The sequence below is a fragment of the Vulpes vulpes genome, chromosome 3, assembly GCF_048418805.1.
Source record: "Vulpes vulpes isolate BD-2025 chromosome 3, VulVul3, whole genome shotgun sequence".
Classification (NCBI taxonomy): Eukaryota; Metazoa; Chordata; class Mammalia; order Carnivora; family Canidae; genus Vulpes; species Vulpes vulpes.
Genome location: NC_132782.1, coordinates 89,928,245 through 89,947,451, shown reverse-complemented (window position 1 = coordinate 89,947,451; position 19,207 = coordinate 89,928,245). Strand labels below are relative to the sequence as shown.

General features: G+C 58.1%; 1 protein-coding gene across 9 annotated transcripts in view; it reads right to left on the bottom strand.

Annotated features, from left to right (window-relative positions):
• The window catches only part of MAD1L1 (mitotic arrest deficient 1 like 1), a 345,798-nt gene that overhangs the window by 35,246 nt on the left and 291,345 nt on the right, over window positions 1-19,207 (bottom strand). For all 9 annotated transcript variants that reach the window (XM_072753315.1, XM_026011310.2, XM_072753319.1 and 6 more), the window contains one exon: window positions 14,232-14,422. In XM_072753315.1, the coding sequence (XP_072609416.1) occupies window positions 14,232-14,422 (191 nt within the window). The remainder of the gene's footprint in view (window positions 1-14,231; window positions 14,423-19,207) is intronic.

Sequence of the window (19,207 nt, the reverse complement as noted above, 5' to 3'; positions counted from 1 at the left end):
GGCAGGCTCTCCTCTCCTCTGCATGTGCTGACCAGTCTCTCCTCCCAGAACAAGGCTTATGCTCATCTCTGGCGTCCTCCTGGGGGCAGGGTCCTCGCTTTCTCCTCTGTCTCCAGTAAGTCAAGCAGGAACAGCAGACAGACAGTGGCAGCGATGACAACCACTGCCAGGCCTTATGTGTGCCCAGGTGTGGCCCAGGGTGGAGGGCGCTGTGATGAAGTGATGAATGAACAAAATGTCAAAGCCTATGGTGAATCCTGCCAGCCACAGGTGGGGACTGTGTCCCAGGAAAGAAAGCCATCATCTGTCCTGGCGGGAATGGCCCTGGCCTCCAATCCACAATTCTGCTCATCCCCAGGTCAGAGGTCAGGAGAGGAAGGACCCCACCCAGTCACCTCACAGATGTAGAGGCCCAAAGGGATATGGAGCCAGGATGAGTGCCTTGGGTAGGGGGACTGTGCCAATCCTGGCTCAGTGCCTTCTGCTTCCCTGCTCCTCCCTTGTGGCTTTAAGGACTAAGGAGAAGCAGCATGCAGGGAACAGAAGTTGTGGCCCAACACGGGCCAGGGCACCCCTTGGGCTCTCTGGGGCCAGGGGCGTCCTGCAGCAGAGAGAGCCAACCACAACTGCAGTCACTCAGAAGCGGGAAGCTGCGACTCCAGAGGGGTCAGCAGGGTGTCCAAACACCTTAGGAAGCCCATCAGGAGTACATGTGGGGGGGAGAACGGGGAGGCACCTGTGGCAGATGCTCGAAGTTCAGGGATGGATGAGGTCTGGGGGACACACGGGACTGAGTTTGGGGCCAGTTCACTCCTCTCTGAACATCCATAGGTGGGGGCACATAAGGGGCAGTGGGGACAGAGCTGGGACCTGGAAGGGCTCCCATGTCACTCCAGCCATTAGTGGGTGGAGGACAGCAGCTGGCACTGATGGTACCCACGGGAGGCACTCAGTGTGGGCGTTCAGGTGACTGCCCTGTCATATAGCAAGGGCCCCTGTGTCCAGTGGGCCAGGATGCAGTGTTGGGGGGCTGACCTGACTGGGGAGAGCAGGCTCTGAGGGAGAGAAGCTCCCCCACCACATGCCCAGGGCACATCTCTGGGGGTAGGGAGTGGGAGACAGGAGGCAGGAGGGCCAGCCCTTTGATCCTGATGACCAAACAGTGTCCACATAGCGTGGGGGCCATATGTGGTTCCCTTAAAACTAAGAGGAGTATTGAACTGCTTCACAAATCAACATCACCCAGGGATGGTGGCACTCATTGACTGCCTGGTGGGCTCGGGCATGGAGCTGGGAGGGAAGATATCTCAGGACACCACCTGCTACCTGCTCCGGCAGAGGGGGAGGCCCAGGCAAGACGAGGCGCAGAGCACTCCGGACGCTGCAGCCCCTAGGAACATGTAACCGGTACCAGGGCTGCTGCATGGCTCCAGGGACTTGCACCCAGCGGGCTCCAGCAGGGCCACCCCAAGGGAGACCACACTCCGTTCTCCTTGGCTACACGCTGTGCTCTTGTGTCTGCGCATGTGCAGGAAGGTGTGGGGCAGGCATGGCTGCAGTCAGCAGCGAGCCCGGGGATGAGTGGTGTGGCCTTTATGCTGACCTGGATGCTCAGGCTACTGTAAACCAGCACCGCAGTGCCCTCCCCAGAGGTAGAGCCCCCTCGGTTAGCCGCTGTCCACCCCAAGTGCTCTGGGGGACACCGTGTGCCGGCCCAATACTTTGTCCTCACCCTTCACCATGGCACCATGCCCTGCTGCCCCACTCTTCACCTCTTTGACCCCGCCTGCTGTCACACACTGGGTACTGAACCCAGGAGCAAACACCAAAATCTGCAGAAGCTCACAGCAGTTGATGGTATGGAACCTGCAAACTGCTTCAGAATAATTAAGGGAGGGACTTAGTTGGGCACAAGGGGATTCTCAATGTTGTTTTACCTTCTTAAAGATGTTTAAAATTGTCCCCAGCAAAAAGTGAAAACAGCAACATAGGAAACCAAAGGCCACTACTCCCCTCACCCGTCAATCACACGGGGGACCAGGGGATGACATGCTGATGCTCCCAGGAGGTGAGGCCCTTGGCTCACAGCCCTGGCCTCACACACAGGGACCCTCATGGCACCTGCACAGGGGAAGAAAGCACATGTGAGGGGAGTCTGGCCCCAAGGCGTCCTGCCCTGGGGCTTTAGCACACCCAGGCCCATGTTGCTTCTGGGAAGGGAAGGAGACCTGTGGCCTGTGCCTAGGATCCATGTGGAGACAGACCACCTCTCCTGTACAGTTTCAGGGATTACTGGAGCCCCCAGAGCCCATCCTGCTGTGGGCTACGTGCTCTTATTGAAACATAACTGGGGACTTCTATAGGGACACCGGGACTAGACTTGCCTTCATGCTGGAGGCATGGCAACACACACAAAATACACACAGTGACTGTTCGTGGATGCCGGGTAAGCAGCCCAGCAGTGTCTGAGAAAGGAAACCTGTGAGGGGAGCCCCCAAGGCTCAAGGAAGTGCAGGGCCCCTCACTGGGTGGGTGGCCGGCTCAGCAGAGCTAAGGGGGTCTAGGCTCAGAGCGGAGGGGCTGGGCCCGCGCAGGATGGAGAAAGTCCACGGAGCAGCAGGCTGCAGGTGCACAGGGGACCCCACCGGCCAGAGACAAGGTTCTAGCAGGCGCCCAGGTATTCACCAAAGACTCCAGGATGGTGAGGTCTCAGCAGCAGAGTCTAACCAGCCCGAGAATAAAGCAAACTAGATGAGCCCTGACCAAGCCTAAAAACAAGGCTCTGAAGAACCAGCTGACTTACTTGGCCGCAGGAAATGGCCAACGTTGCTCAAAGGAAGACACTCAACAATGTCACCTTCAGGACTCTCATCAGGGTGGGAAGTTACGAAGCACACACAAAAGGCAACCGTGTCCTCAACCAACAGAAACACCAGCCAACAGAACAGGTCCAGAGATGGAGGAATGGGCACCCGAGGACCCGAACACTGCAGTGATGAGGATGCGCAAGGATTTACAGGAAAACGTGAACACACTGAAGGAGTCGGTGCCTATGCTGTCCTGCGGTTGCCGTGTGGGACCACAGAGATGGCAACAGTGACGGGTCCCTTCCAAGATGGGGCTTCCCCATGGCGAGCTGGTGGAGCTTCCTGCCCAGGACTGCACACCCGCAGGGCAGACCCTGAGCCAGTGGGCCCAGCTGCGGTGCTCTCAGGTTCTGGGCCCTCAGATGCCCTGACGTAACAGGGGCCTGTGGCTTTAAGGTGTTACCTCAGGAGTGATCTGTTACAGACCAACAGCTCACTAAAATGAGGAGTACAGGAAGGTATAAAGAGCAGGAGCCAGGGGCTCACCTGGCTGTGAGCGCAGACTGCACATTCCACTTGCCACCCCTCCCACTCAAACCCCTGCTCACCCTGTACTCCCAAATGTCGGCTTAAGGTCTCAGCCTCCTGTCTTAAAAATTCTTGAACGAGTACCTGCCGCTCAGAATAAAAGGCCAATACTCTGCCCTAGCTGTCAGGGTGCTGTGTGCTCCAGGCCCTGCTCCTCACCAGCCTCTCCTTAGACCACAGTCCTCCAAAATCCCTGGTGTCTAGCCCCACAGCCTTGTTTCAGTTCTGAGGAAACCTGGGCCTCCTTGACCACTGGGCCTTTGCATAAGTTGCTGGAATTGAGACCATCTCTTTCCTGTGCACTGTGCTGCCTCACATTGTCAGAGCCTACTGATTGCTAGGAGATGGCCCATTTCCTTGGGGAGAAGTTGTTGTCCCAATAAGTCATGAGGCTTTCTTGTAACCAAGAATGCAGCACTGACTGTACGCTAAGCCAGCCAGCTCTTTACTCATGTTTGTGAATTTTCTTCCCAATGTTGGGAAGTCTTTCCTTATCCTGAGCTGAAGGCTGTGTCCTGGCATCCCTGCCCCCATCTGATCCTCCCTCCAGATCCCCCAAACAAGCCAGCCGCCCCCACCCCCAGGAGGGCCCAGCAAACACCAGAAAGCTGGCTCTGGCTTGGGTGCCATCCAGATAAGTACAGGCCTGGATTCTCCCCCCAGGCCCCAGGGGGCAGGTGTGTCTGGGCAGAGAGGGTCCAGGGCCACAGTGCACTCCATGCAATTGCATGGACACTGTGGGTCACCCTGATTCCCGCGTCTGCTCAGCTGAAGAAATGAGAGAGGTTTTGAAGTTAGTATGTATTGAAACCAACCCCATTTGAAATCCAGGGGACTCAAAAAAGGCAAATTCAAATTAAAGTGTCTATCTAGACTTCATTGTTACAGCAGGAGATTGGAATGCTCTGTGAGTAGGCTTCTTCCGACAGGAGCCTGTGCGTGCTCTCAACTGCCTGTCAGGGGAGGAAGTGAAGGAGAAACAGTGCAGCTTCCCCTCCCTCCCTCAGGCCTCCCACGTGGGAACCCTGCTAGTTCTCCACTTCCTGGTAGGGCTACATGGATGCCTGGCTTGCCCTCCATCCTCCCTGAGCCAGGCCTTAAGCCGGAGACCACAGTCCACACAGAGCAGGGGCGAGGCCAGGAGGGAGGAGGACAGGTTCCCCCAGTGACCTTGGTGGCCCGAGGAGCGGTGGGGGACCACTGTGGCTCCATGCAGGGCAGTCTGGTGGGGCCTTAGGTTACTGGTACTCCTTCCCGGGTGGCCGCATTCTGAGCGCCAGGGCTCTCTGTCCCAGCCCGCAGAAGCCCCCTCCCCAGAGTGGCCAGCAGCTCACTGGCTGGCAGCCTGGTGGCCGGCGCACACACACCGCACCTCAGCCGTGGCAACGTAAAGGGCAGCTCCTGGGCCTGACACCCCAGCTGGCAAGGCTCCCCCACCAGGAGGCAGAGACAGAAGGCCAGACACACCCAGCGAAGTCCAAGTGCCCATGAGGACCATTTTTTCCTCTGCTTTAAAAATCAGAGAAAACAGAGCAAATCCCTTTCTTTCCCTATTACTCAGCTCAGAAATGGACTCCAACTCTGAGTTCTTGGATCTGACTTGAAAGTCACTACCCATCCCGGGACCCCTGCCTCCTCACGCATCTATGCAGGGGTAAGACCAGGCAAAGTCCTAGCACCCCAGAGTCTTGACCGTTTTGTAAGTTGACGTAGAGTCACAGTGGCAGGGAGGGTGAAGAGGTCCTGACTCTCGGGCCGGGCTGGGTGCTTCCTGGATAGTCAAGCCTGCAGGCCATGCTGGAGGAGAGTCCACCTGCACCTGTGCTGTATGCCAGCAGCCAGCCATGCACTGTGGTCAATCACCTGCTCTACAAGGTCAACCTTGGGGAGACTATCAACGGGACAGGGCTAAGTGGCTTGGCCACCAAGAGGCAGGGCTGGCTGGCCTGATCCCCCATCGATCTCCGTGGGCAGCCAGGGAACCAAGGGACACAGCATCCCTTGGCCGTCCAGACTTAGCAGCAGCTACTTGGGAGGGCAGGAATGCCCGCCCATCTGCCTGGCAGGGGCGGATCTCAGACTTCACTAGACTTCAGCCATTGTGCTTTCAACCCTGAACCCCATGCTTGGGTGCCACAGTCCTGCCAGCACCCCAGCCTACAGGGAGGCCCGCACATTGCTTCAGGGGATGTGCCTTGGGTCCTCCCTCACACCTGCCTGCATGTCACATCACTCACGATGGAGCTTATTTCAATCCCAATGCACATCAGAGAAAGACCTGGTCCAGGTCAAGGGGCACCGCAGGGGCAGGCTGGCAGGGCAGGGAGTTAGGGGTGGGTGTGGGAGGGCAGGTGTGGAGCATGGGTGGTGACAGGACAGCAGCCAGAGCAGGACATTCTTGTGTTCAGGTGAGAGCACCGGGGACACTGGTGCCTGCAAGCCCATCCCTCACCCAGCTCTCTCCTATTTCAGGGCATCTCTGCCTCAGGATCAGAGACCCCTGCACAGGAAGACAGCAGAGTGGGTAGCAGCTTGCCTTAGCCAGAAGCCACACGGGGTGGCAGGCCCCCTCCTCCCACCACTGAAACACCATAAACTGTCAGCCACACCATAAGGGTTTGGAACACATGGCAGGGTAGGGGTTCATAGCAGGACAGAGGCAAGGAGGGATCTTCCTATGCAGCCTCAGAGAGACATGGGCCCCGTTTCCAACCAGCCCGGTTTCTCCTAACTCGAGGCCCCAGCATGTGCACAAAGCCCCCTGCTAAGGAGTGGGTCCTAGGATGGGATCCTGTTCAGGGTGCTACGGGCAGTGTGCCTACCTGTCCAATGTCTGGACCTGGCCCTTGGCCCTCAGTCACCATCTAAGGGCCTCTACTCTTGGTTTACCCCCAAGCATTCACCCTCTGTCCCGACTGCTGAGTGGAGAAGAAAGGCACTTCTCATGGTCCTGGGAGCTCATACCCACAGCTGTGAGTGCCAGGCAGGCCAGGTATGCTCAGACAAGAAAACCCCCAGGAATCCACACCATTGGCATCCCAGGATCCATGAGGGGCTATATTCTCGGTCACACCTCACAAGTAGAACGGTCCCCAGGGCACGGGGCAGCTCCTGCTCCCGGAAGCCCCTCTTCTTCCTCCTCCAGCCAAGAGCTGTTGCCGTGGCAACCAGAAGGCCCGCCAACCCTGTGCCAGCAAGATGATGCCAAGCGGACATCACCCCATGGCGTAAGCTTCTCTCCTCACCCTGGCCTTGTTTAAACCCTTTCTCTTGCTCGGCCCAACCACCCACCTCTGGAGGAAGCAGTTCTAGCTCTCTCCTACCTGGCCTCTGACCTCTGTCCCACCATTGCTGACCCACAGCAACTGCTCCCACGTGAGACCACCCCTGTGGTGGGCAGCCCTGCCCACTGTGCCACAGGAGGCCAGTGGTCTGTCTGTGCCCATCAGATACGGGTCCCCAGGGACTGGTGCCCAGAGGGCCCAATGAGGAAGGTGTACATGAGGGCAGTGGAAGGAGCCTGTGCTCTGTGGGTGATGGCCAGTTGGCAGACCCTCCCCACTTATTTACAAGGCTGCCCTATAAGCAGGCAAGGTGGCAGGCATAGGCAGCAAAGCAAAAAGCTCCCTTCAGTCGGTGGCATGGCCTGTGTCAACAAGCCCCAGTCAGCTGCCAGGTCTGCAGGGGTCACACCATGCAAGGGGTATGGGGACAGAATGGCCACAAGGGCAGGGGTGGGGGCTGACGGCAGCCAGGGGTGCAGGGCAAGCCAGGGGGACCCAGTGAGTTTGGCCTGAACCTTTCTCTGCTGAAGAACTGATGAGCTGGGGCAGGACCCTGTTCTGCTCATCCCCGGGGCCCAACAAGTCGGCATCTGCTGGAAGATGACCCGAGGGGCAGGGCCTGGGTCTGTGGGGGGTGCGGGGAGGCTGACTGGGCCAGGCCCCTCCCATATGCAGGCCAGTACCTCCCCAGCAGGCAGGTTCCAGGGGAAGTATCAGGAGGGGTCCTGCCCCATACGCTCATTGAGGGAGAGAGCTCCAGGTGTCATGATTATGTGTCAGGAACATGGTACAAGAGTCCTCTGAAATACCCTTGGGCCACTCTTCTCCGGGAAAGGAAGGGAGCTGCTCGCAGGTCCCCACCACACCCCAGCCCTCGGCCCCTCCCTGCTTTCCCATGTTCTGATTTCTCATGAGAGAGCACCCCTTGGGAGGCCCTGGGAGATGCACTGGCCCTTGTGTGCACATGCCTGCGTGGGACTGTGTGTGGTGGCATGAGATCTTGGGGCCAGGCACCAGGTACCACACCGCCCACAGTGCCAGGTTCCTCCATACATACAGTTCAAGTCGCCTGTCATGATGACACAGGAGGCTGACTTGGTCATTGGGTACACACAGAGGGAGGTGAGGCTCACAGAGGCAAAGGCACATGAATGTCCCATACAGCTCGGGGAGGCACAGTGACAGTCACACTCAGTGCCTCTGACCCCAAGCCCAGCACCTTTCCACAACACAATAGGACCATCCCTGCAGCCCCAGGAGTCACCTCCATCTAGCAGATGCTTACCCACCGCTGGCTCTGGGCCCACACCAGATACTAAGGGGGGTGACTGATGGCCAGTTCCCCCAAGAGAGATGCACCCTGTAGGAGCAGATGTACCTCCCAGGATGACCTACAGCAAAATGTGAGCCTGGGCCATCATGGACAGGCTTGCTGGCCTGCACACACCCTGCCACCTGACCTCAGTCTCTGCTGCTCCAGGGACCCTTCTGAGCCTGCTTCCCTTTCCAGGTGCATGGGTGGTGTGGCTGTCAGTAGAGATGCTCATCAGGTCAGGCTGGGAGGCACATCCTAGAGGAGCCCAGACAGGTCCTGCTTCTCAGGGAAGGCATGCCTGAGCAGGACTGTGAAGGCTGGTTGATCTGGACACATGAAAGGGAAGGAGCGAGCCTCATCCCTGAATGCTGGTCAGTGCCAGACAGGGGCAAAGTGACCCTCGGAAAGCACCGGGGCAAGGCTTGGGGAGGGGCTCAGCACCAACGTGCCTTTAAGCCCCAACGGCAGAGCCCAGAAGGGAGTGGTGGCCCCACATGAGTCAGACTTCTCCCGGGGCCACCTGAATCCACACAAGCAATTATGGGGTTTACAGGTGCTGCTCACCCCCCTCAAGGAGCACCATGAAACAGAGCACCTGATGGTCCCCGGAGCCCTCACTACAGTGAGAGGAGTAACTCCAGAACTTTCTGAGAACACATGAGAGTCAGGTAGGTGACTGCACAGGGTATGCTCACAGGCTTTCAGTTTATACACACCCCTCTGCCCTGCTCCACATAGCAGCCCCCACCAGTGGATGCTATCACGTACCCCTGTACAGACCGAGACCCAGGTCCAACAGGTGAGACCCAAGCATGGCTCCGCTGCACCCGAGCCGCTCTGTGATGCTAGAAGCTGGTCCTGCCTTGCCAGCTGGCCCCAGTGGGATTCCCAGGGCTGGGTAAGGAGGATACCCATGGCGTCCTGCAGCAACCCTGTCCACAGCTGTGTCCCAAGGGGTGCTGACACGAGACATAGCCACCATCCTTACCATCCTCGTCTCCTTTGTACAACAGGGGCCTCGTCCCGCTAGTTTTCAGGAGGGGGAGCAGGAGAACTCATAAACCACAGCCAGGAAACTAGGGCTCTGGGCAGTCCTGGAAACTCGCATGCACCTGCACTGCCACCAGCACATGGGAGACCCAGTTCTCCCTAAGGGCGGGGGTGGGGGGACGTGAGGGTGGCTAGGTCCCTGCTGGGCCAGGCCCAGCCAGAATTCCTCCCGTCCTCTTCTTCAGAGTGGCGGCCCCCAGAGCACACAGCTCCCACCCACGCGGCCGGGCTGCTGGGCGCCATGTCTTTTCCTTGTGCAGAGAGCGTGGGGCGAGCCCAAACCCTCAATTATGCTGGCGCACATCTGCAGAGCCCGCTCAACTGGAACAGCGCTCAGCTATTTCTAACTCTGCCTTCGGCCCCCTTCCTGCCTGAAAAATCATCTTTGGGAAAATAAAATAAACCAAAAAGGCCAAGAGGGTACAGTTCACCATGATCCCCTTCAGCCTGATTTCACTGCCACTGTGTGAGTCTGCCATCAGCCGCCAGGTGGCAGGGCCCCAGTGTGGTGTGGGGGCTGGCAGTCATCCCATCTCTCAAGCAGGTCTCTGTCCTGTGGCATCTCCTATTTAGGACAGCTAGCCTGCAGGGGAGCCTCCCCTGCTGCCCCAATGAAGGATAGATTCACTGGCTCTCCTGACCCCAGGGTGAATTCAGACCAAGTTCGCCACTGAGTCCTACAAGGTACAGTGACCCAGCCAAGGGTGGGTGGGAGGGCTCTAGGATAGCTCATGTCCCCTCTCAGGTGCCTGGGCTGGGCCAGGGGGTACCTCTGCCTGAGTCCCCAGAAGAATATCTGCAGAGGGTTGGTCTGCTTTCTATTTCACTTCTTGCACTTTCTCCCCGTCTGTCCTCATCAAGCACTCTGCACATGCCAGGCCCTGAGCAGGTAGATGGAGAGCAGACAGGGTGGGACGGTGCCTCCTGTCACTAACCAATAAGCAGGCAAAGGGGACAGGTGACTCACCAGCAGTCACCAGCAGTCCCTAGTTAGAGATGTCCTGATAGGTCTGGCAGCTCCAGACATGCCTGCTTTGGGGCTCCCAATGGCCTGGCGGGACTTATCCCAGGAGCAGCTCAGAGGCTGGGTGCTGGCTGTGTCTGGGAAGCCTCTGGCTGAGCAGATGAACTGAATGCATGCACACCTCCAGAAAGTCAGCAGAGACTGCCATGCTTCGGGGCCAGCTGCTCCCCACAGCCCAGCACTTTCTGTGAGTGGAGGCGCAGAGGCAGCAAGGGGCTCCACAGCACACAAGCACCAACCACCTCTTCAGGGCCCTGCCCAGGCAGGGCAGCTGATGCTGTTGGAGCGGCAATGGAAGGTTCTGACCGCAACTTGGGAGGGTGGGGTGTGCCTGTGGATGGACCCCTCACCAGAACCCTCCCATTGGGTTGCCTATGAGCTCTGACGAAGGGCCCATGCAGATGTGCACAGGCCCTAAGCAGGTGCCTGCGTGTGTGCAAGCAGTGGGTGGGGGAGGCTTCCATGGGCGAGTGAAGGAGCCAAGGGGTGGCCCTGGGGGTGAGGGCAGGGGGACTGGTGCTGGCAGGTCCTTACTGCTGTGTCAGGGAGCCCAGGAGGCAGGTTTGTGTCCCCTGGAGGGATGGGGACCCTAGCTTGGCAGGGCATGGTAGGCTTCACCTGCAGACCTGAAGGGAGGTCCACAGGTGGACCCACAAAGGGGTCCAGTGTTGGGTGTGGGGTGGAGGTGGCAGGACCAGAGCCCATGCCGGGATGCTGGGGACATACAGCCTTGCCCTGAAGGAAGAGACACAAGCTGAGGGTGGCAAGGGTGGCCCCAAGCTGGCATCAGATCCCCATCTCTTTGCTCTACCCCACACAAGCTTCCAGTCCTTTCTCAAGAGGTAGGATAAGAAGGGCAAAAATCTCACCCACCTGTTCATGCCCACAGGGGACCAGGCACCAAGGGGGTGATGAGACTACAGACAACAGAGCCACCAGTGTCCTCAGCAAAGCTGGGTTCCAAGGCAGGCTGGCTGGTTCGTGTGTACTGGGACCAAGGGACAGGGAAGCAGGCAGCCATCTGTCCAGAGCCATGCCTGCTGGTCATCAAGGCACTGGGAGGGCTCCCGACTGGCAGGCACCCATGGGAGGCGCCAGGAGAGAAGATCCTGTCCCACGTGCCCTGCTAGGGGGGCACAGGCACACTCCTAAGCTGGGGACAGGGTGCATGTCCCTGGGGATTCCTGGCTCCTGGGCAGGGGCCCGAGGGAGGTGGGCTGTCTGGGCACCCAGACATATGGTATTTCCTGTCCCTGAGAAAAACTCATGTAAAGGAATAAAAGTCCCATACATAACAACCAAGCAACAGAAAGCAACATGTGTCCTGAGAGATGTTCATTGAAAATGGGTCCCGCCTGTGAGGCACATGGAAAGCCTTACTGGAGGAGGTGTCTATGAGCAGATCTGGGCCTTGTTGCAGGGGTGTGACAATCTGCAGGTGGACGAGCAGGGGCAGGGCCCAAGTGCCAGTGTGCAGGGTGAGGCAACCTATAGGCAAAGGCAGAGATGGGGATCCTGTGGGGGCCCTGATGAGCAGCTTCTGTCTACTAATGGTTCACTGCTCCAAAATGAAATTCTGACAAACCCTGAAATCTGGGGGCCTCAGGGATGCTGCTGGAGCTCCTGGGTCAGGTGCTCCGGTGGCATCAGGATCCTGGGCTCCCTTAGGCCTGACACTCAACTCAAATGACAAGACCAAAGCTCAGAGTGGCCTCCAGCTGGGGAAGGGCAGTGTGAGGCTCCAAGTAGAGCACCCTGGCTGAGGGATGCCTTGCCTGCCTATGCGGTACCTCTGCTCTGCACGGCCTCCGAGGACAAGTGAGCACTATGCTTTGCACTTTACAATCATGGAGGTCCCTCCATGCTTCCTATGACAACCTGACCACAGAGCCTACCCCATTCAGCGGCACGCATCCAGAAGGTGGTGGGGCCGCAAGCACATTTGTCTCCTGACACTGTGCACACAAACCATCCCCCCCAACACACACACCTAGGCAGGGGGTGGAGGCCCAGCCATGACGGCAAGGGCCAGGGTGCCTGCTGGACGTGAGTGGAAGGCTGAGCCATTAGCCCTCCCATCATCCTTTGTGGCTGTGTTGCTCCTAGCACATCTGTCCCTCATGCCTAGAGCCAGGCCCATAGCTGGGAAGCAGAGGGTCACAAGACACGCAGTTGAAGGAGAAGCTGGGGTGTGGGGTACACACCACAGGGCAAGGGTGGGGAGACAAAGCAGGGTACCAGTCCAGGACCCCACAGGGGACTCTCCAGATGGGAAGGTGTACCAATACCTAGGAATGGTGCTGGGGTGAGCTGAGGACGTTCTGGGGGGATGGAAGGGGGTTACTGAGCACAGCCAGGCCTTGAGCATAGGGGAGAGCTGAAGGTAAGGGGGAAGAGCAGAGCCCTGGGGGTTGGGGGGGATGGCAGAGGGTCTGGGGAGGGAGGATGGCAGAGGGCCCAGTGTGGGGGACAGCAGAAGGTTGGGGGGGACAGCAGAGGCTCTGGTGAAGAGATGGGGGAGAGTTGGGGGGGAAGGGAGAGAGTCGGGGAGGACGGGAGAGAGCGAGGGGGGCAGCAGAGGGTCTGGGGGTCTGATGGTGCCTTCGGCCTGTCTCCACTCTGCGGTGGCTGTCCAGAGTAAACACGGTATGTAGGAATTGTACGTCTTCGTTAATTAAAGTTTTTTTTTTTTTTTTTTTTTTTTTTTTAATGTTGTATCTCTACAAGGTATGGAATAGTGACCAGCAATCCTGAGTTCTTCCAAAGCCCAAGCAATCACACAGGAGTACAGAAGTACATTTCTGACAGTTGATGTAGAGACTTTGCGGGTTTTAATGTTTCACTTCTACAAGGTTTAAAGAGTTTCAAGAAACAAAAATGGACACACATGACCCAAGAAGGCTGGAAGTTGGGAGGAAATGCTGGGAGACACTGGGGGGCAGATGCCAGGCTGAGGTGCCACTCTGAACTCAGGAGGGAAGAAGGAATGGGAGGGAGGTGGGGGCCCAGTGCAGGCCTCCCTGCTCCCTGCGGCCTGGCGCATCCAGGCTTGGCCAGTGCTCCATGAGCAAGTGGCCAGGCGGTCACAGGTTCGCCTGAAGTTTACAATGAAATGAGGCAGAAAACATTTTGTGTCCTATTGTATTCTACTTGATGCATGCAGACCACATGGGCTAAAGCCTTTTTATAGAAAAAGAAAAGTGGTTGCTTTGTTTTTACACATGTGGGCAGCAATAGGTGGTTGCCCCACTCCACACCATGGCGACAAGAAGTGGTGGCCTGTCTGCCCACCCCGGCCACCCGCAGCCGTGCCACCACACCCTTCCTGAAGCAGCGGAGCGCCACACCGGGCCACGGCACCGTCTTCATGAGAGGTCAGACTAGTGGGGCAGTGGCGGGGCCAGCCCTCTTCACGCAGATTCTGGCTCAGGCTGCCAGTCTCCCCTAGGCCTCCCAGCAGACACAGTCAACCCCCAGCCCTGCCACTGGGACCCACTGGACCCACCCCCTCACGGGCAGGTACTTCATTTCAAGTGACCGTCCTAGCCCTGAAACCTGGAGGGCACCCTGGCCTCGACACTGGTACAACTCCACAGGCCACATGCTGCCTCCAACTCCAGGGGGCCTCCTCCATGAAAGCCCCCATCCTGCCTGGCACCATGCAGTGGCGGCATCTCCAGAGGGAGTCTGGGGCCAACCCTGGCCATGATTCCCGCACTCCTGTGTGCCTGGGGTCCCGGCCCCAGCCTCACCGGCAAGCCTCACTACCCTCCCCACAGAGGTCCAGCAGCGCTCCTCTCCCGTCTTTTTGCTGCACGGCACACTGAGGCTGCCTCACCGGCCCAACACAGACCCTCACCCCATTACTTCAGCCGTCCCCTGGGCGCGGCTGCTGCTGGATGCCCCAGGGCTTCACTGCCCTGTGCCCCGCAGCAATGGGGCTGAGGTAGCAACAGGGGCATGGCAGACACCCAGAGGTGGCCAGATCAAGGCTGAGTGCTTCTCGCAAGAGGCCGCCAGGCTGTGGGCAAAGCTGGGGTGGCTGAGGGTCAGCAGACCAGCCCAGCCCAGCGGGCCACACATAACTGAGGTGGGGCTGCTCCCGTACCCACACCATCGTCCACCAGCGCGAAGGTGGTGCGGTGTGTCTCAGCAGGTCCTACCTTGAAGATGAGGCAGTCGGCCTTGTGTTCCGCATACATGGACGTCAGCCGGTACTGGTTCTCTGTGGTGATGTCGATCTGGTAGCCCGTGAGTGCATAGCAGACTTTCCGGAACTCCTGGATCTTCGTTTGAAAGACCTCCTTGAGCCGCTGGTTCTTAAGCTCGGCGCTCTCCACCTGCTTCCTCAGCTCTGATGGGGGGAGAAGGGAGAGAGTGAGCCCCATAGAGGGATGGGACTCGGGGTGGCAGCAAGGCCCAGGGTCAGAATCACTGGCGGAAGGCCAAGGAGGAGACAGGGTCCTACCCGGGATGGACATGCCCCCGTGTCAGCAAGCCCTGATGTATGCACGTGGGGAAAAAAAGAGAACAGGCCAAGGAATAGCTTGCACGTCTGTGGACGAAGTGATTCATTTAATAAAAACAGTAACTCCACGGAGAGCAGGGACCTGGCAAACCAGACCTCTTCCTAGCCCTGAGTCTTGGATTTGATCCTCGGCCTGGTCCTTTTCTGAAGGACAACAAGGGGCAACATGGAAGCTGGCCCAGGTCTGGGCAGGGGGTACGGGGATCAGGTCTGCATGCACCAACCAACTGCCCAAGCTGCAGCCAGGTTCTCGCTGGTGGTTGGATGCCCACCCGCATGGGCCAGCAGCACCAAGTGGGCCAAAGGCCTGGAGAGGAAATGCTGTAGAGATTGCTGATCCTGTTCCCCAGGTGTTCCCTGCCACCCAGAGACAAGGCCCCTAGTTAAAAACAGGCCTCTGGGTACTGCTCTGGCAGGACCGTTCAGGGCAGAGGCCCCCCTGGCCTGCCCATCATTACCATCTCAGTTTATGGCTGTACAGGAGAAACCCGCTGTGCCAAGTGCAAAGCCATTGGGAAGCTTCACAGCAATTACCACAGATCCTTTACCCAAGGTGCCTTCCTAGTAATTAAACCTCGGTCAACCCCCCCATTAATTAGCGAGGCTGGCTCTGCTCAAGCACAAGTGCAGCCTCTGAAGCCAGGAGCTTCTTGGTGGTCCCGTCTGGAGCTGATGATGGGGAGCCCTCCAGGGCCTGTGGATGGCCTGGGCAGCACAGGATCCCTGGTGGCCGAGGGTGTGGTGAGAAAACCCCAGGCCTCAGAGCAGGTTGGCCCAGCTTGGAGCCCTGCCCACCGTGACAGGGGCAGGAGCTCCTCGTCCTCAGGCTGAAGTGCAGGCCCTGTGGCACATCCTGGGCTGGTAACCAGGACAGGCCCAGGCCAGCAACCGCCAGGTTCCTAGCAGGGCTTAGAGCAGGCAGGGTCATGTCGGCTAGCTTAAGATGAGCAGATGCAGTCAGGGTGACTTCCTGGAGGAGGTGAAGGGGACAGGGAGCCTGCCTTCCAGGGAAACCCACTGGAGACCCTCCGCCAGCTCTGCCCTTTCTGACCTGCGGCCTTGAGCCCATCACCCTCCAGCTCCTGGGGGTGTCAGGCACATAGCAGCATCCAGAGGTGTCACAAGGATCAAGCTGGATCCTGTGGGGCCACAGAGAAGTGCTGTGTGGGTTCAAGGCCATACCACCAATGGTAGGGGCTCCGCTAGCTGCGCACCGGGCATCAACACACTCCACAGCTGCCACAGGGCTACACAGAGGGCACAGGGTCTGTGCATACAAGGGCTATGGGACTATGTGGCTGAGGGCAGCTGGCACAGGGAGGGCAGCCCCACAGGCCCTCATAGGCATCTGAATACGGATCCTAGGTCTTGTCTGCGCTGCCTGCAACTCTGCAGGCAGCCTGGGGCCGGCCGCGTTCTCGCTCTGAACAAGGCCTCTTGGTGCCAGAGCAGAGCTCCTTCTGGCCTCTCTGCCAGCACGTCCATCCCCCTGGCCAGCTGCCCTGCCCTCACCTGCCCCTTATCCATCACACAGTCTGATGGTCCTGGCTGGGCCCTGGCGGACGTTGTTATTCTGGAGCAGAGAGCCTCTCCATCGGAACACAGGCACAGAGCCCTTGATGAATCGAGTCATCAGACTATGAAATCAAAGGGGTAATTGGCGGCTCTGACCCCATGCTCCTCCCTGTGTCTCTCAGCCAGCCCACTGAGGATGGATCCGCCAGCAGGAGGAAAACCCGTTCCAGGAGGCAAAATTCACTGACCAAGGATCTGAGGTGATATTTCACCCCTGTCAGAGACTGCACTGCCTTTAATGGATCTCAGTGTCCACTGGGAAAAATTAAATTTTGGTAATAATGCAGCTCGACCTTGGAGAAGGTAACAGCCCCTTCGCCCACAGATATCAAAATGCTGCCCTTTCCACAGTCCATAGACTCTGACAAATAGACGGGGCTCAGGTCATGAGGAAGTGAGCCCAGACACCTGCCGTCCTCCAGAAGGGTAAGTTCTATGTACCTGCTGTGAGCTCGGTGCCAGGACCCCACACCAGGTGCCACATATACCTTACCCAGCATAGTCTGAGCAGCACCACAAGGCAAGTCTTACATCACCCTTCAGTGGTCAGGAGCAGGGGATCTTGGGTGGGGGCAGCTTCCTCAAGGCCACATGGCCCATCATGGGTATCAAGAGAGCTCTGACCTCAGGCTGTCTGGTGAAGTAGGGCAAGAGGCTATAGCTTTCAGGTGAAGTCACCTTAACACAGCGAGTTCAGGAGGGACAGCATGAGTCCTGGTTGTGATTCAGGGCATCATAAAGTCGGTGCTCTGACCTCCCCCTTATTCCACCATTCAATTGCTTATATAAATGTGAATGAATAATTCACATGATGGTTTGGATTAAATAAATAAAAGATGTGCCTTTTGCCTTGGAAATGCCACTGCTCTGATGCAGCCTCTTCTCAGAGTGAGCTGAAGCTTCCTCTGGGCAGGGTTGGGTGGCCTGTGCACGTGGCGCTCGCAAGATGCTCCCTTGGGCCCCACTGACCAAGGGCCAGAGACCCCGTTGGGTCTTTGGTGACTACAATCCTGCATGTACCTACAGGTACCCCACCAGTTGCCCCCAAGGCCGGGCCTGCTGGTGGGGACCACACGTGGGCAGGGCCAGCAGAGCAGACAAGTGGCCTCATCAGGTCTGGGGAAAGATCCCAGACTTCCCACCCCACACCTCACTTGCTGTGTGCCAGCATCCAGGCATCACCAGACACTTGGGATGAAGACCTTGTGCCCAGCCTCCTCCGCTCAGGCCCACACTCTGGTGGAGGATACATCCAGCCCTGATTCAACCGCAGCCTTCTCCTGTTCCCCGGTGCCCTCAACACTGTCCTGCAGCTGCACATGCCAGGGGAATATGCCCTCCCACCACTGTCTTTCCTCTCTGGGCCGCCCTTGCTCCTCCTCTCCTCGGCAGCCCCTTGCAAAGCTTTGTAGGAGTCCTTGGTGAGGGACAAGGAAGGCTGATGAACAAGTGGGCACCCAAGACAGAACATGGTCACCCAGAGCCCAGACGTGGAGGGTGGGCAGGGATGCTGGGGGCCAGGGATGGATGCCAAGGTCAAGGGGCCAGGCCACCTGCTCTCTTACATGGTGTGCAGCCCCAGTCAGGCCCATTGGTGGCCTCTAGCCATGTCCACAGGGGCCACTGGATGGCTCTGACCTCCACCCCCTCCTAATCCATACCCAATACCAGGCTCCTCCCAGAGTCACAGAAGGCAGCCGAGAAAGCCTGTGGATAGATAAAGATAAAAAATAAAACACTTTCCATCTCTCCCTTATATAAAGGCTTGAAGGAGAGTGCGTGTTACCCCTGAGAGCAGAGATGTCAGGATAAAGGAGTGGGCACAGAGCTCTGGAGAGCCGGTTCAGTCTGAAATTCAGGGGTTTGATCCTAGAGGGATGGGGAGAGCAGGTGAGAAGCAGACAGGTGGAAGGCTGGACTCTCCCTACAGAAAGCCTCTCCAGAGTCTCAGCTTGCGGCCGCATGGCCAGCAGAACCTGACTGGGTGTCTACTAAAAGTGCATGCAATCCTGTGCTTCAATTCCCTTCTTATCAGTTTGCTGGGTAGAGTGCAGGGTACTGGGTGGGCAGGGCTGTGCCCCATGGGACTACTGACCCAGGCTCGGGATGGAGGCTGGGCCCCCAGGCCTCACAGACAACTGGCACATAGCCCTTTGCTTGAAGCAAACGTCCCTCATGTGCCAGGGCCTGAGTGTGCCAGTGAGGTGGCTGGGTCTGACGCTGCACTGTTGCCCAATCCAAGCTGGCCAGCCCAGCCCTGAGACTATTCTGTGGGACAGACACACCTCCACCCCAGCACCTTTCAAGGCAACGGCTCCCTGTTAATGTGCTTCCCTGACCCGCATCTCAGTCCAGAGGATTCTCACAGCAGAACAGGTGCTGTCTGCTGGTCAGCATCCCGGCCACTCCTGTGGGAAGTCAGCCCCTTCACAGCGGAAGCAGCTGGTGGGGGAAAGGTGGAGCCCCACACGGTGCAAAGCGGGGACTTTGATGTGAGGTTGCTAGGGTCCCAGGCCTTTCACCTTGGTCAGCAAGCTCAGCCTGGCCATGGTGGCCCAGTCAGGCCCTCTGTTCCTTGGATTCCAGTCCTGTGTGAGATGGCCCAAATCCTCTGGACAGAATTCTAAGCTCTGAAGCTCCGTGGTGAAGATTAAAACCTTCTTTGAGGCGCTTGGGTGGCTCAGTGGGTTAAGGGTCCAACTCTTGATTTGGGCTCAGGTCATGATCTCAGGGTTGCAGTCTTGAGCCTGTGTTGGGCTCCATGCTATCCACAGAGTCTACTCAAGATTTTTCCTCTTTCTGCCTCTCCCCCCACTTCATGCAAACTCTCTCTCTAAAATAGAAAGGAACATCTAAAAAAAAAAAAAAAAACCCCACGAAACCCTCTCCTGTGGCTATTGGGCCTTTGCCTAGTGGCCAGCCCCAGTCTTTCCAGTTGCACCTGACTGGCTTTATTTCATGCCCCGAAGCACTACTCTCCTCCTCACCTCAGGGCCTTTGCACACCCCTGGGGCAGCTCCTCCGATTTCCTAGCTG